General features: G+C 38.6%; 1 protein-coding gene across 4 annotated transcripts in view; it reads right to left on the bottom strand.

The window, feature by feature from the left end:
- Positions 1-18,020, bottom strand: part of LOC124432073 (protein rhomboid) — a 233,787-nt gene that overhangs the window by 18,390 nt on the left and 197,377 nt on the right. For all 4 annotated transcript variants that reach the window (XM_046980615.1, XM_046980624.1, XM_046980633.1 and 1 more), the window contains one exon: positions 7,412-7,554. In XM_046980615.1, coding sequence (XP_046836571.1) covers positions 7,412-7,554 — 143 coding nt within the window. The remainder of the gene's footprint in view (positions 1-7,411; positions 7,555-18,020) is intronic.

Here is an 18,020-nt window from a genome sequence, read left to right as displayed (position 1 = left end):
CTGAAAAATAAGTACCGGAAAAGATGAGATAGAGAGACAGAGAGAGAAAGAAAAGATGGTGGATGGGTAAAGTGGCCGACTTTGCGGTATTTTTCTCTATGTTAGATGAGAAAAATGAAAACAGAGCTAGGAACATTTAGCAAAAAGATGTCAAGGGGTCGTACATTAGCCCCAGGGAAGATTAAAAGAGTTACCGCTTGACACGGAAGAAGGATTAAGGTGGATGAAAGAATTAAAAGGCGACGCTTTTGCGGAACGAGACAACGCGATAAACGAGATGTAATATACTTTTTTCGCACTCCGAAAGCGGAGATCTTCAATTTCTTAGCGATAGTCGACAAGATACCCTTGCTCATCATCCTCGTTTGATATCGTTAGAACATACATATGTATATATTCGTGTGTCTATAAAGGATGGCTCATTTAAATAAGTATACACGAACATTTCACCCTGAAAAATGACGATACTTTAAGGATTAAATATAGAAATGGAGAAAAGAATAACTCTCTAACGTATAATATAATTTATATCTGTGGCTGACGATGCATATACGTGTCTGTATATATATGTACAATTTTATAAAATATGAAAGGTGGAATAAAATAGAAATGAAAAAAAAAAAAAAGAAAAAAAAAAGAAAAAAAAAAGAAAGAAATGGAAAACAGCGGAGAAAAAAGCACTCACGATCGATTGATTTTATTTCAGAATATTAGTGAAACAATTTGCTTGGACCGATTATAGAAGCATTGATTTATGGAATCAATTAAATCATGTCCGGATAGACGTATTTTCTTTTCGAGAGACATTTATAGCGTTAAATCATTTTATAAAACTAAACTCGACTTGGCGTATCTTAGGTAGATACATTTGAAATGATTGCAATGATAAAAGAGAGAAGTATAAAATGAATAGGGAATGTAGCTGAGAAGCGGACGAATAGGGAAAAGTCGAAAGGGCGATGCTGTTAGTCCGAGATTTAGTCGACGAACCGTGTCTATCGGGCGAGAGAACGAAAAGAGGATAGTGGCTTGGAAACGCGTGAGAGGAAAATCCGAGCAATTATGCATCTTATCTCGCGAGTGAGCTAGAGAAAGTTTCTTTCCCAAGAGAACGAGAGAGAGAGAGAGAGAGAGAGAGAGAGAGAGAGAGAGAGAGAGAAACTTGGATATGTAGAAGAGATCTTAACTACTTATCCGGCATGTCGTACACTCGGGAGCGTGGAAAATCACAAAGATCTACTACACTATGCATATTCTAGTCTTACTATCGAATACTCGAATGAAATTCGTCAGAAATGAATACGATTCGACGAGAATAAATTTCGATTATTTCCAGCTAGTAAATTTTGATAGAACGAAATTCTAAATAATTCACATACGTATTACCTACATTAATCGATATTAAATATTAGTCGTTCATTTGTAACAGTATTAAGCGCTTTATTCTATATATTATTCGAATTTCCTACGAATTTCACTACTTTAAAATGATTTTATATTCATAATTTTATATATTAATAAATACAAGAGAGGAGGATTTTATATATAGTAATAAATACAATATAATATGTGAAAGTATAAAAGAAGTAAGTATCAAGACAAATTGCAAAGTTAAAGAGAAAATTCTTTCGTTCATATATACTTTTGCTTCAACTAATTCAAACGTGTAATTACTTTCAGTAATCGCTAGTACGACGGCTACTCGTACCTCCTTCTTTCTAAATTCAATCGCATGGTTGACTTTCGATGTGCAACTTATTAGAAGTTTCTCAACCTTTCTTTCATTTTTTTTTCCTTTTTTTATCTTTTACGGTTGGAAAATAAAATAAAGTTTATTCGTAGGATCCAGCTGAAAAAAGAGATCTTTACTTTTTCTCTTTCTCTCTCTCCCTCTCTCTGTTTCTCTCAAAGTCCGTTTGTTGGAATGAGGCCCTAGGAAATAGGCAATTTGCATTGGCTATGAGTTTAAAGTGTAGTGTCGCTGCTATTTGTAAAATGCGGTCAACGAGAAAGCAATCACTCTTAAGGTCTCTCGTCGTTTCCCAATTGAATCGAACTTTTCTTCTTTCTTGCGAGATTTTTCATTGTAGCAGAAGCCAAATACTTTCAACAATATTATTCCATATAGAATAAAATATACTTTGAGAATAAATCGAACAATTATAATTTTATCGTTAACGAAGGAATTCATACGTTCGATTGATATCAGGATAATCTAGATTTCCAAACAAAATTCCCTAGAGAAATCGGAAAAATTTAGTTCGTTATATTTTATTAAAAGAAACGATAAAAAAAGAGGAAAGTATGGAGGACTCTACAAATTCCAAATCGATTCGACGAAAGTACGCAATCGTTGAAATGGAGCACGCGCGCGCGCGCGCGTGGAAAAAAAGGCAACGTTAAATCGCTCGAGCGTCGCATGCTAACCGTGAAAATGGTCGCATACACCGTCCATCCATTATCGCACAAATAAATCGGTAATCATATGAAACTCAAAGTCCGCTCGAACGCATTCAATGAGCGCGTCCATACGATCCTCATAGATTACGCACTAGTTAATTTTACTTTTAGAGGAACAAATCGTTTAGTATATCCGATATCTTTTATTTTTTATCACTTTTTGCACGATCAATCGGAAAAAGTGTCTCTATATTTCTAATATATATCCATATTGCGACGAGAGAAGTAGCTTTCGTTAGTTTCATTTACGAGAGTTTACCGCAAATTATAGTTGGTATTAATACTCTGACTTTCTTTATAGATGGTAGATAATACATAAGTATTATATACTCAAATACGATGTTACATAATATATGAACACACGTCTCTCTCTCTCTCTCTCTCTCTCTCTCTCTCTCTCTCTCTCTCTCTCTCTCTCTCTCTATCCTTTGCTTAGGAATACTCGCGTACCAATGGTACATATACATACATAATATATCTATCGGGCAAACGAGGTATTATCATTTATTTCACTTGGCTCGTGCTAAAATTTAATTGTTAATTCATGCGTAATTACGCGTCGGATCATAATAAAACTCTAGCTTGGAGCACGATTTATCAACAATTAATGTAAATATGCGAGTATGAGAAAATGGAGTGGATTGGGGAGGGTGTGAGGGGGGGGGGGAAAGAAAGAAAAGAAGGAAACAGAAAGATGGGTACCCGGAGGTATAGGAAGGGCTGCCTACTTTCCATGAAATAATTTTACCAATTCGAAGACGTCCAAGATATATCGGCATCGATTTGTAGTAAGTACGCAATCGTCGAAATGGAGCGTGGCAAAAGAAGGGTCTGTGAACCGGTGTTACCGATTCCTCCTCTTCTTCGGCCATCTCCATATGATATAAATGTATATGTATAGTGCCTCTGTACATTATATAGTATATGAATAAAGTAAATGAGAATGCAAAATAGTAAGGGAATAGTAATGCAACCGATGGAAAAGAAATCAACATTTATTTTCATATCGATAATGTCGATCGATTTTAAATTCAGAGAATTCAAAATAACTCGCGTTCGAGAACAACCGGTCCCCGGCTATTAATTAACGTCCAATTAAAATGTAATCGACGTAGTCGATCGAGAATCTTCGCGTGACTCGAACGCGTTTGTTTTCGATGCCCTCGTGAATTTTCTCGAGTTACCCTCGACATTGAAATCAACCTAATCCTGACGTTTAAAGTAATTAGAAAATGAAGATATTCGAGGAGAAGTGGAATGTAAGAATTATGTTACTTTCTCTCGAGTTTATTGGCCATACGTTTCTCGTGATACAATCGAAATCGGAGATATTACGTAACTGGAGAATTGGAGAGAGAGACTTTTAAAAATCCGATCGGACCGAATATCGGAGATAAACAAAGCTTTGTCGAAAATTCGTATCGGTTCGAGGAATCAAGTGGTCTAGGCGAATTTAATCTCACGCCAATAATTAATTAAGGTATCGAAACTATTCCATTCGTCGAACAACGCTCGAGTTTTCAATATCGAAGTATTTTTGGTGTATACGTCACGGATTTGAAATCGAAAAATGCGAATTGACTGTCATTTTTTTATCAATTTCTTTTTCTAGCGCATACGAGATTAATTATCGTATCATTAAATTAGCTTCAAGAGAATCCTTCGCGATCTATTTTTAGACACGCTTCTTTTTTTTACATCGAAGAAATAATAAAAATAACGATATATCTTAAATTTTGTTGAAATAGTTGTCCGATACGAGGAGAAAGAAGGATAGTTTCCCATTGTAATATGAGAAAGTTAAACAAGTTGGAGAAAGTCTTGAGGAAAAGTATCTAATAAGTATTAAAGGAAAAAGATCGAATAAGACATAGTACTCGCGGAAAGCTCCAGTGAAAGGCATTAATTCTTGAAACCGCATCGTAACCGATAGAAGCTCGGTAAGTTCGCCACAACCTGACGGCTAATTGCAAAGCATGCTGACTAAATCCAAGCTTTTCTCCTTTGGTTCTCGACGATGGCAAGCCCGAGAAGGAGAGAGCCCTACTACCTTCAACGAGTAACGCGCGCGTTCCACTCTCGAACTGCTACTTTCACGAGCTCTACGCTCTTACTCACCCTCGCTATAATTTGTACGCTCGGTCTTAGTAGTAGACGAAGAAAGTTTTCGTCCGATGCGCGAGACTCGCTACGTCATTTTCGTCCTCGTTGCTACCGGTGGTCGAGAGAGACTCGCTTATATATACGCGGTAAACGTGGACTAGACGATATTAAAGGCAAGCTCCTGGCTCCATTTATGCGACATTAGAGACTTTCGTATAATGGCGACGAGGGAGGAGGAGGAGGAGGAGGAGGAAGACAACGACGACGACGGTGGTGAGCAGCCCTTGTCGCGCATGCATAATGTTCAAGACTTGTATCAGGACGAGGAGAAAAAATGAGAGACGAATAACTCGCAATAAACTTATTATCAATTTCTCTCTCTCTCTCTCTCTCTCTCATATCGCCTATCTTTTGAATAGATTTCCTAGCGCTATATTACAAACAAACTTTAGAAAAGCGTCTAATCGAGCCGTCAGAGTAGGGAAGAAGGATCTCGTTGTACTAACCTTTGGTTTTCGTACGTGGGTATGTGCGCGTGATCCCTAAACAGAAAGGAGAAGAGAAAGAGGAATACCTTCCGCGAAATTTACGACAAACATTAAAGTCAAGTGCCTAGAGGTGGAGGACTTTGGACAAACTTTTCAACATTACCAAAGCGCACTTTCAAAATATCTGTAAAACGTATCTCTTTACTCTAATCCCCTGTCTTCTCTTACCGCCATCGCACCTTCTAGATCCTTTCTTTGTAGAAGAGGTTGTATCGGAAATTCGGCTGATACTAATATGCATCTAATTAAAAACTCATGATATGATGATTAAAGGGAAATGAGTTATCGGTAGCTAATATGGAAAATTTAAACATGTCGACGTTAAGTTCCATTAATGGCAACGTTATGCCACGTTATCAGAAAATTAACACGTTAATTAAATACAACTTCTGACTTCTTGGTCAAAGTAAAGAACGATCGCTATCGCTGAATTAATATAATACGAAAGACGATTTTTTCACGATAAAAAAAAGAAAAAAGGAAAAAAAAAAATAAAAAAGAAAAAAAAAGAGAGAGCAATTTTGTACGGCCCCGAAATTCATACGAGCCGATATTCCATCGTAGAATTACAAAGCGTTCTTTTCGAGATCTTGGATCAATAGAGGACGAAGAGGCACATAGAAATTGCAAAGAGAGAAAATGAGAGGAAAAAAGAGAAAATGGAAGGCGTCCTTTTTCGACGTTGCTCTCGTAGCGTGAACTCGGCGATACCATTGTCCGATCTGGATTCTATGTGCCACGTTGGCTTCCTGCAATTACCGCGATTGTTTCGATTTTTCCTTTACTTCCGCCTTTCTCACAGCCATTGCCTACTACCTACTTCGTTCTTCTCCCTTTGTTACCGAGAAGCACTGGTCATTTCGTTCGCCGATATGTTACAACGTTTTAGAATTCGTTTCATTTTATTAATTAGCATACACACGCACGCTCGCGCATTCACAGATAATTAATTCTTTTTTGTTCCGTATTTTATTTTCAATGCTTCATTACAAACGTTTTCTATTGATTTATTATTCATTTGTTATCGATATCAATATAGCATATCTTTTATTTTCCATTGGTTATAGAATGTCGTCAATCGATATATCTTTCGTTATATCCCAAAGAAAAGATATACGTCGGAGTTGATCGTGACACGTTTCAAATGAAACGTCGAGTTTGACTTGACATAGAATACCAAAGGGTTACATAATGATTTTATATCAGGAGGGACTGGTATGGAGAAAGAGAAGGAAGTCATGAAAGGGCTAAAGAGAGAAAAGCGGAAAGGTGCTCGCGCGGTGTGGAAAATGCTGGGTCACTCTTATCGCTGCTTCCATACGCACGTAGGGAAAACGGTCGCCTTATCTGGCGTTTCCATGAATAATTTAGAGAGCTTCGTGCTGAAAACTTTTGTACCGGTCTCGCGCTCTTCGCGCGAGTATGCAAGAGAACGCGAGAAAATGAGAGAGAGAGAGAGAGAGAGAGAGAGAGAGATACAAAAGAGGAAAAACCACCGACGTAGCATGGCAAGTCGTGCGAGGAAAGGCGAAATGCGAGCGAAAGAAGGAAAACGCTTCGCGAGAAAATAGGTACCACAGTGCGCGCGCACACACACACGCACACACCCCGAACAGAGCAAGAGAGAGAGAGAGAGAGAGAGAGAGAGAGAGAGAGAGAAAAAATAGGGAAAATGGGAGAGACCGGCCATTTTCTATTGTCAGAGAAGGTGAGCGTGCCGGTACACTTATGTAATGTCATTCCCCTTGTTCGGGGAAAATTCAATCGATTCTGCAACGCCAGCTTCGCGAAGCACAGGAGGGAGAATGGAGAAAGGTTTGAAAACGACACGAGTATCGCGTTTCTCTGATTAATGTCCGATTACCGTTGAATGAACAAAATGAAATTGCGAGGAAACAAAGCGACAATAATTAACGATATATCGAAAAATATTTTTCTTTTATTTATCGAAGTTGATACAGTCAAGGAGGAGAACCGGAATAGGAATGAATTTCGAATGAAATATTTTCGATGTGAAACTTTTACGAGCAAGCAAGCCAGTCTCGAGTGTCAGAGAATCGTATCGATGTTAAATAAATTACCCGATCTCCAGGAGGGCCCTTTAAAGCGTTTTCATGAACGACTATCTCTCGTTGAGCGTCGCTCTTGTAATGCCATCCTCTATTTTAAACCATCTCTCTCTCTCTCTCGCTTAATGCTTTTTGCGAACGGTCGAGTACGCTTCTCGTTACGTTATAGTACTTTTGGGGGAGAAAGAGGAAGATGTAGGGTCGATTCGAGAAAGGTTTTAAAAGACTTACCCAGCATGAAGGAACATATAGAAGGCGAACCTCCAAAGCTCGAGGCGTTTGTCCGGCCTGTAGATGAAGACACTGTCGATCGGTACTGGACCCGAGGGATTCACCTCGCCCTTTGCCACGGTGTAATAAGTGAAGAAGCCCAACTGAAAATAGAGAGAAAATAATAAAAAGGAGAATACATTGGATGATTTCGATGAGACTTTGGAAACTTTTCAAAAGCTTTCCCTTCATTTTAAACGCCTGTAAAATTTGATTTTAACTCAAACATCGATATGCGCGGTTCCAAATTTTACAATTTCATGGTTCGACGCCTTCTCATTTTCAGAGTGTCTTATACAAAAGTATCGAGTATCGATTCGAGAATAAATATTTTTCAGAGATAATATAATACATATATAATATATATATCGTAATAAAACTCGTGTCGTAACTCCAGCTCGCTCTCCCTCCTCCCAATCATTCCTCACTCACCATTCATAGGATTGTATCTGTACGAGTTATAAATGTCCTTCGTTCTTGTGCGTGGACACGCGTTTCTTCCGTGAAAACTGGTACGCTTCCGTTCGGCACACGAATTCATCCGCTCACTTTTATAAATATGCATATGCCGCGTCATTTCTGCTTTTATTATGATAAACGAATTATCTTTTTGTACTAGACGGAAAGAGTAACTTTTATTGTGGTTATGCATATGGTCGCGAAAGGAGCGAATAAAAATTACGTAACTGCACGTGAATTTTCTCTGCGAAATCGAAAGGAAATTATTCATTATGCTCCGCGCTCTCTTTTTTCTTTTCTTTGAAATCATTGTCTGATACTCGTCAGCTCCTTTCTCTCTCTCTCCCTCTCTCTCGCCTTTCGAAAGAAGAATTCGTCGACGATAGAGCGTCGAACTTGTTCTCTCCTCTCCTCTTCACTCCACTCCACTTCACCTTTCCTTCCCGTGGAAATCCAATGTGCAGCGACGAACGAAATTGCCATGTTAATTAGGACATTCCGCTCGGCGGAAAAACGTGCCGGTGGAACGCACGATTAAGCGCGGTGCGTTTACCAAGGGAACGTGACGCGGATCGCCAATGAAACGTGAGCCGAACGAAATTTCATTCGGGCGTCCTTTGTAATCTAAAAAAACAAAAAAAAAAAAAAAAGAAAAAAAAAGAAAAAAAAGAAAGGAAGAAAAAAGAAGAGGGGGAATAAAAAAAAAAGAAAAAAAGAGGAAAGGGACTGAGGACTGTTAATTGACATTCGTGAGTACGTCTTCCGTGAAAATAAAACGACGCACGTTCCTATTCGCTCACGAGCGCGCGCAAGCGACATAGCTATGCATATCCTCGCTCTCTGGATTGCGTCTCCTTCTTTTTCACGAGAAATTCGAACGATCGACGACGAGCAGCCTTATTTCCTTATTCACCTTCCTCTTCTTCCTTCTTCTACTCTTACTAGTCTTCCATTGCACGAAGTAGAGAAGAACGCACACCCTCGGCTCTCGAACAGAGCTCTCTCTCTCTCTCTCTCTCTCTCTCTCTCTCTCTCTCTCTTTCCCTCTCTCAGTACGGCACAAATATTTCTTCTTTTGCATATCGAGCGAGCAAGCGAGGAAGCGTGCACGACCATTTGCATTCCTCTGTGTCTTCCACCCTTTCCTTCTTTTTCCGTTTCTTTCAACTCTTTTCCCCTCTTCCCTCTTTTATCGCCATCTTTTTCTTCCTTCGATAGAAGATGTTTCCATTCTCGAGGAGTTACGTGCCTTCGCTCGATTCGAAGCGTTACCTTCTTTTTTCTTCTTTTTCTTCTTCTTGTTATCCATCCAGCGACACGAAACCTGTCCCGTAACGATATCTCGCGAATTTTTCTGCCTTTATCGCATTTGAGCGCAGGAAATTATTTATCCCTTTGATATAAACGCAGAGGTAAATGCATGTTCGTGATATGCTTGCCTATGCTTTTTCTTTTTTCCAATATTATCTTTGGAATCAGCAGTAAGCTGCAAATAATTCATTTCTCTATGAATGTAGTGTCGTATGTGTTTCGATCGTATAACAGCGACAATCCGCTTCGATTCCAAAAAATAATAGCATGTGAGATTAACGAAAGGGTATATTGGCGATAAGTGAAATAATTGAAAAGGATTAAAAAAATAAAAAAATAAAAAGAGAGAGAGAGAGGGAAAAGAGAAAGGATAAAAAGATAAAAAAGAAAAAAATAGAAAGGAAAAAAAAAAAACAGTCGACGATATAATTCGCGTTAAATCTAGCGAAATCATGGCGGCGACATTAAAGAGACCATCAAATTTAGTGTTGTACCTATGATGGAGTATGCCGATGGAAGAGGAGGATGAGGCATTTAAACCGTGCCATCCACGTGGATATATTTTATCACGTGGAAAAACAATACGCCTATCCATGCTTCGCTACTATTCTTAGCAGAAGGCAATGTCTACGACGCGACGATATTGCGAGCGTTGATTTATATCGGTCATTTGGGCTCGACTAAGAAAAGAGGGAGAGAGAGAGAGAGAGAGAGAGAGAGAGATCGAGGGAAGAATGAGCGTGTACAAGAGAGAGGTAGCGAAAAGAGGTTGGAGAAATCTCGTACGACACTGGCACATTACGTCCGCTTAACAATCGGGATCATTATGACGTAATAAACATCCTTGGCCATCACCGAGTTACTTTTTTCTTTTCTACGTTGCTTCTAAACGTAAAAGAAAAAGGATCTGTTGTATTTTGCAGAGCTCGAAATAACGAGGTCAACCATTCCCTTTGACGTAGCTAATTTAGTTCGATGTACGATTCTCTGGATTATATAGAACCCTCAAAGACAATTTATGCTTTTCTTCTTTCCTTTATTTTTTTCCTTTTTCTTTCTTTTTTCTTTTTTTTTCTTTTTTTTTTGTTATTTCAATCCATTTATTTCATATATGCACGAATGTATACGTCTATGCATAAATATTTATCGAAATAAATGGACATTTATTCGATTTTTAAAGATTATTAATGCATAATATTTCAGTATGCAAGTCTGTCGTAGCAAACGATTCAATTTTTTCACAAAAAAAAAAAAAAAAAAGAAAAAAAAAAAAAAATTGAAAATGTCCGTCAAGGTTTTTAAAAAATTTACATTTTTCCTTTCGCAAAACTCTCCCTCCCCCCCCTCTCTCTCTCTCTTGTTATATTTATTTTTCTACCTTCGTCTTTCTTTTTTAGTTGCCAGCCGCGTAGTGGTAAGTGTATTTTAACCATGAGAGGACGAGCGCACCCTTATTAAGCTTCATTTGCTGGTACTTTGGCTAATTGCTTCATTTCTTTCGCATCAACTTCTCTTCCCATACAGTTTCCTTCGGAACGACCAGGCATCTTTTCTGAATTTCTAAATAGAATGTATGTAGGACGGAAGGTATGCACTTTATTCGTAGATATTAATGGTATATATTCATATCTGCGCGTTCGCTCGATATTTCAGTTTCTTTCAGTATTATTTTCACGTTAATGCTCCAGTGAATAATTAAAAATTGTCAAAATCAGTTTTCTCGACAGGGTAATTTCGTAAGAAAAAATGATTTCACAATGACGAGTTAATTTCTACTGGCGTAAAGTGTTTCATTTGGTCTTTTTCTTAACGGGAATGATGAATGAATTTTAGCATCTTACGTTGCTACTATTAGTACTCGTGTACTTTGACTAATTACTTCGTTTTCCTCTTGGCTTGGCTTCCCTAATTTCCTCATTCCAGCATGCAATAAACGTCTATTCAACAGAGGACTTCTATCGACACTTCATAATTTCAACGAATTACGTATGTCATTGAAAACTTTTCCGAGTTTAAGAGAGGAACGAAGTCTCGTTGACCGTCGAGCGGAAAACATAAATGACTTACCTACGTGAAAGGCACGTTTGCATTTAGAAAAACTTTTCCGATGGAAATAATTAACGAATTCGTTTTAACCGAATAACATATTACATATTCCGATACCCGGTGTAGATCGTTAAAGCTTGCATGCGGATTAATTTTAATGATTCGATTAATCCCAACACAAGTTTGGGTCGATAGAGTTTTCATTTCCTCCCTCTTCCCTCCCCCCCTCTCTCTAGACTTATTAAAAGGTAAGCGAATACCAGTGGATCGTTAATTTCCAAGTAATCTTTTTGTCGAGGAATTTTCGAGGACGAGAAAAGGTACGACTCGTAGTTGATTCACGGAGAATAGAATTGGTCGTATCTGAATTTGAGAATTCCACCGTAGCTCCGCCATCCTCTTCTTTCCCCGTAAGAAGAGTATGCGTGCGTGCGAACGAGCGCGCATGTATAGCTGCGCAGCGCATAGAATGCAGGGATTACGATCGTCGCGGGTGCTCTTGCACATTCTCCTATCTCGAAACACATGTTCCGAGTCACGATTCGTCCGCCTAGAGTAATTAACCCGAATCTGAGTCTGCGTTCATCTCCTTCCCTTTCTCTTTCTCGAAGAGTGCGCACCCGTTTTCGACGAGAGAAAGAGAACGAGAAAGAGAAAGAGACGACGACGACGACGACGACGACGACGACGATGTTCTAACGCTACAGAGAATTTGAAACTTTCGAGTAAAGACATTGCTGCTTGCGCACTACTCCGAAACAAAACAGGCAAGTATTTCTGAATTTCGAGCACGACCCGAACGACTACCTCTCCGTCGTGATTCGGGACCTCGAAAACTTCTCCATAATGTGGGAGGGTGCAGGCTAGAACGCGACAACGGGACGATATTATGTCGCGCGATTTCGCGCATTAGAACGATTAAATAACGATTATAATTGTGCCTTGAATCAGTTTGAAGAGCACGAGAGAGTGAAAGAGAGAGAGAGAGAGAGAGAGAGAGAGAGAACAAGAGAGGTACTTTAATAAGTATCGAACACGTGTGCGTTGTGTTAGAACGCCACGTTACAATTTCTCTTCGTATACTATCATATATACATAGGTATATCTACATATTCAGTTCGTCGAGCATAATAATTCGATACAATTTCATGGCATAACGATTATCTATCTTAATGTAAACGTGGATAGTCCATGGTACAATGTATCTACGCTTTCAACTCAGACTTTACAACGAATCAAATGCAGAAGCGTAGCGGAAATGAGAAAGGAAATACAGACATTTTCGAAAAGAGAATAAAAAAAACTGATCGTAATTTAATAGAAGGAGAAAATGTCTAACTTTTATTTTTTATACCTATTTCTTTTTACTCGAAATCCGTCACTCTTCTATAGAATTTTTGAAAGCCGGTATAAACTCAAAGAATTCTAATATAAAGCTTGGTAAAAGTGAAAAACTAAAATCGTAAAATGTTGTGTGTTACTAAATCTCTGCGCGTATCGCGTACAAACAAACACAAACGGAACGACACATCATACACGAAGGTGTTATTTTCTTTACTCTTTGTTCTTAGAACGCGTTCGCTTTGTCAAGAAACCGCGATGGGATTTCTTTTATCCGGCGGCTTAACACCTCGACGCATTCGGACCGCATCTTTCTACAGCATTTACTTATTGTTGGTGGCTTTCACGCGCGGAAAGCACGATGAAGAAATTCTGGTGGCGTGTCCTTTCAATGCGCCCTCTCCTTACCAAGAGACTGTTAAAAACAAATTTGTTTTCCTCATACTTCATTTATTTTTCGTTTCCTTGCATTATATCCGAGAACTAGAGAAAGAATGGAAAAGAAAGAAAGATATATATATATATATATATATATATGTATATATATACAGATCTTCTTGTTCCATGCTACGCGTACACGTGAAAATGCAAATTATAAGCAGTGTATCTCTAATGCTTTAGAAATCGCGATTTTATTTTCTCTCCCTCTCTCTTCGTTCTATATTTTTTCCTTTTTCTTTTATACTACTTCCTTTTTTTATTATCTACTTTTCTCTTCTTGTTCCATTACGTCTGAGAAAAAAGAATAAAAGATGAGAGAGAGAGAGAGAGAGAGAGAGAGAGAGAAAGGGAGATAAAAAGAAATAATAAAGAACAGGTCATTTTCGACATAAAAAATATTATTTCTACTCACATTTTTTCCTCTCTTTTTTTTTTCCCTTATTTCAAAACCTCTTACACCCAGACAATTTTGCAACATTACCGACTTTAGATGGAACTACGTTTGTTATCGCATCAACCAATTTTTTCCAACGAACGTTTGCATTATCATCACCATCATCATCATTTCTACTACTACTACTACTACTATTATTATTATTATTATTATTATTATTATTATTATTATTATTATTATTATTATTATTATTATTATTATTATTATTAATCTCGTTCGTCTATTCTTTTGTAAACTTTTAATCATAATATTAGAAAATATAGTAAAAGCTGTTCACGAAGAGGGAGGGGGAGGAGAAAAGAAACTATAGATCATTCATTGCATTCGCGATCGCTATCACGCTATGAGATAGTAGTCCGTTTTCTCGACGGTGTCGCGAGAATCTTTGCGTGGATTTGTAAGCCACAAATGAAATGAAAGAGGAAGCAAGTACGAACGAATTAGGGGGAGGGAGAGAGAGAGAGAGAGAGAGAGAGAGAGATAGAGAGATAGTGGAAAGGGGCAGAGGATGGAACTAATTTATTAAAGCTCTTTAGAAACGAATGAAACAAAACGAGAGGATGAGAGAGAGAGAGAGAGAGAGAGAGAGAGAGAGAGAGAGAGAAAGGCAGGATCATCGAAAGAGAAAAGAAAGAGACGAAATAATGGGCCAAGCGAGATTAAAAGGAAGATTAATTAATTAGACGGTTCGTGCGGTTGAAGGTACTTTGAAAATGAACGAATGGGCCAAAATAGCGTTACAATGCTTACCACAACGTGGATAAAAATCGCGTGGAGGGAAAAGTCCCATCGCGACGTGACGGCAACTAAAGCAAAAAAAGAAAAAAAAAAAAGGGAGAGGAGGAGCTTTTTGTGAGTGCCCATGTCGTCGTTGGGAGCTACGTGTCTGAAATTTTGTCGATAAAAAGAACGTGGTTGCGTCCATGCGTGCGTCGGTGCGTGCGTCGGTGCGTGAGTCTCTCGAGTATAGAGAAACATGAGAGAAACATTTCGGAAACGTTTAATCGAATTAATGTCTCATTTACTAAGGAACTAAATAAACTCTCGATATATTCCCTTGGCACGTCGAAAGAGAGAAAAGATAGAAAGGTAGAGAGACCAGGCAAGAGATGGGGGGGGGGAGGGGTAAGAGACTCGAATAACTCCACAATCTTACGATCGCCTTAAGTCCCCGACGAAGTTTAATGAATTTTAACGCGGAACGACGATGACGTAACTAAAGACCTATCTCGGAATTACATTAAAGTTCGGCCGCGCTCTCGATGAATTTTAATCAGAGGGAACGATCCGGTAGCCGCCGGACGATCAAATAATAAATACTCTTCGATATCGTTGAATCCGTTGAGTCCAATTATTTCGAGAGATGATATACGCATGAAGAGAAGCTTGCAAAAAGGGAATCTGCTATTCACCATCGGGAAACTGAATTATGCGGAGTACTCATAAACTTTCTATCTAGTTTGGTAAAATAATTCAATTCATTTGTTTCCATTTTGGATACAAATCAGAACGAACGTAGAAATGAACATGGCATGATGTTAACGTTGCGCACGTGTATGAGTGCAACGATAGGAATGCAACATAACCAGTGTGAGTGAGAGAGAGAAAATTTTAACATGACTATATATTATTAAGACAACAGAGGGACATACAAAACAATCGTTGAAAAAATACAAAAAAGAAATCCATGAACGATGAAGTAAAAAATCATCAAAGGTATATATTAAATAAAAGTTAAAAGCTTTCAAAGAGTTTCCTTTAATGCTATATTCGTAGAGATAATGATGGAACGCAGGTTGAATTAAATAATTTTAATTATTCAATGAAAATACGTAATATAACAATTTACGAATTTATAATTAAATTTCATATATCTTTTTACGTAATTTCATAAAAACGATTTTACAAACATCGCATATAACCCGGAAAGTTAGCAAAGAACAAAGAGCGAGATCGTTTTTAGAAGGTAGAAAGGAAAAAGGTGCTCGCAGTGCCTCCAGCAAGATTAAAGGGGATGATTAATTAATTATGTAACTAATTAGTTAACTACGACGATCGCTAGCTAAAAGAGCGAACGAACGAGGACTCTTGAAAGAGGGCAGTCGTGGTGAAAGAGAGCATCGAGAAACGGAAGATAGGACGAAGGGCGAAAGGGATGACAAGGGATGATAAGAGAGACGGGACGACGGTAGAGTGGCATCTTTTAAGTGAAGTTCCGTGTATTTACCGGCCGAGACGCTGCTAGATTTAAGTATCGAAGCATCGCGATATCGAGAGAGGGACATTCCTTTCCCTTGCGACTATTTCGTATTTACTTTGGAAGGAAAGAGGAGAAGCATGCTTTGGGGAGATGACTCTGATTGAAAATACAGAAGCACGATATCTCAATGGATCGTCGTCTGTTTTACAGTTATCTAAACGTACGCGACGCGCCTTGATTGTTCAATAAAAAAAAAAAAAAGAAAAGAAAAAAAAAAGAGAAGAAAAGAAAAAAGGGCTCGGAAACAATTTAAAATTACGTTTAATTAATTGACAATTTTCATTGCGAAAAACGCTTCGTTCCAAGGCGTGTTTTGGGGGAGGATCTCGAGTATCCATTCATTTAAAATATCTTTTAATTCGATGACGAAAGAGGAGAAACGAAAGGATGTCAAGCGTTGGAAAAAGAACGGAGGAGAGCTTTAACGGAGTACTTTATTTCCTGCATTGTAATTAAGAAAGGCCTCCCGCGTATGATAGTGGAAGTACTCGTTCGATTTAATTGTCCCCGGTGTCCTCTAAAACTGGACGGTGAGTCTATCCTCCTCGGACCTTTAAACATTCTTTTAACGTAGATACCGTCTTTCCGTTAAGCTAAGCCAGATTTTAATCACTTTCGGATGCTAATGCGGGATTTAAATGATTATTTTCATTATATTATCTCTACAATAGAAAGAATTTTCTCTTTTCTCCTTTTTTCTCTTTTTTCCTCTGCTATTAAGCAGAAGCGAAATTCAGAGAGACGAAGAGAGAAAAAAAACGTTAAGAGACATTACGCTTTTTACGCAAGAGGAGGAGGAGGGGAAGAAAGAGCAAGTTAAAAATAAATCATGTCCGCGTATCGTGTTCTTTATATGAATACGAAATGTGAAATAAAAGGAAAAGTTTTCTCTTTTAGTATGTTCCTTAAAGGAACGCCAGATTAGTCTATTTTAGTAGAAAAATTTTGATACCAATTCGGGATCGTTTCGTATGAATACACAGAGAGATCATAAAATTGTCTACCCACGTATCTATAAATACCGAAGCATTACGAATATATATAGCAAAGCGCGAGCGAATCAAACTTTAATCCATTTTTTGCTTTACTCTTAACGCCTCGTCTTCGCCCTCCTCTTCCTTTTCATCCACCACGTCTTCGTCGTCGTCGTCGTCGTCGACGTCGTCGATAGCAAAAAGCCTCTTTCACGCTCTACGATCCTTCGCCATCTTTCCCGGCTTAGGTGCTTTTTGTCGCCCGCTCGCTGGAGAAAACGGATGGACTCCGATAATACGAAAACCTATGTGGATCTATTCTCCTTTGCGAATAAGTCGAGGAAAGTTCCATCGACGTTGTCCGTAATATCGATCGAATCCACCAAAATGTATCATTCTTATCTTCGTCTAAGCATCCCACTACTTTTCTTCCCCTCTTTTAACTCCTCCCTCTCCTTCCTCCTCCCACTCGAAATATTTCTTTTTATTATTTTTCACGCGAAAATGTCCTTCTACGAAAGATTCCTTCTCGCTTTCAACTTATCGCATCGAACAAGAAAACAGAACGTAAAAGGTACCAGGAGATTTATCGTCGTCGGGTATAATATTATTAGATATGCAAATGAAAGAATTGAAAGGCTCTAATGAACTTCCGCGAATTGTAACGGACTTGAAAAAAGAAAAGAAAAGAAAAAAAAAAAAATAGAATAAAGAAGTTGGCGAGGAGCGTAGGGTGATAGCCAAGGATACCGGCTTGACTGTGGTCTCTCGATTGAGAGAAGACACGGAAACGAAAATTTTATCCACGTTCGAAAGAGAATAACGGAGATGAAGAGCGGACAGAAGGAAGGAAGGAAGGAAGGAAGGAAGGAATCGCCTTTAGAATTCGATGGCAAAAGTTCTAGCGTAGAATCCGAGGTGAATGATAAAAATATCGGCTCATAAATCCACCCTTTGATTACATACCGATTGCCTTTCGAATATCGAACATTCCGTCTTTCTCTTCCTCTATGATTAATCTGTATAAAAGGAAGGAAGAGGTGGGTGGATAGGAAGAAGGGTGAGAGGGAAGGAGGTAAGAGAAGAAACTACGACTCCATGTTTTCCTCCAAGAGTTTCCTTCGAGTTTAGAAATCCCTGTCGTGGAGAAACCTACGCTCGTTCTCGCTCGTATTCGGAATGTCGCGACGAGCGAAAATATCGATTCGAATTCCTAGCCGTTTTTCCACGACTATTTCGACTACCCCGGGCCATATTCGCAAAGCTTAAGCCCCGATGGAGGGT

This window comes from Vespa crabro, chromosome 1, assembly GCF_910589235.1.
Source record: "Vespa crabro chromosome 1, iyVesCrab1.2, whole genome shotgun sequence".
NCBI classification, from domain to species: domain Eukaryota; kingdom Metazoa; phylum Arthropoda; class Insecta; order Hymenoptera; family Vespidae; genus Vespa; species Vespa crabro.
This window is presented reverse-complemented; position numbering and strand designations above follow the sequence as displayed.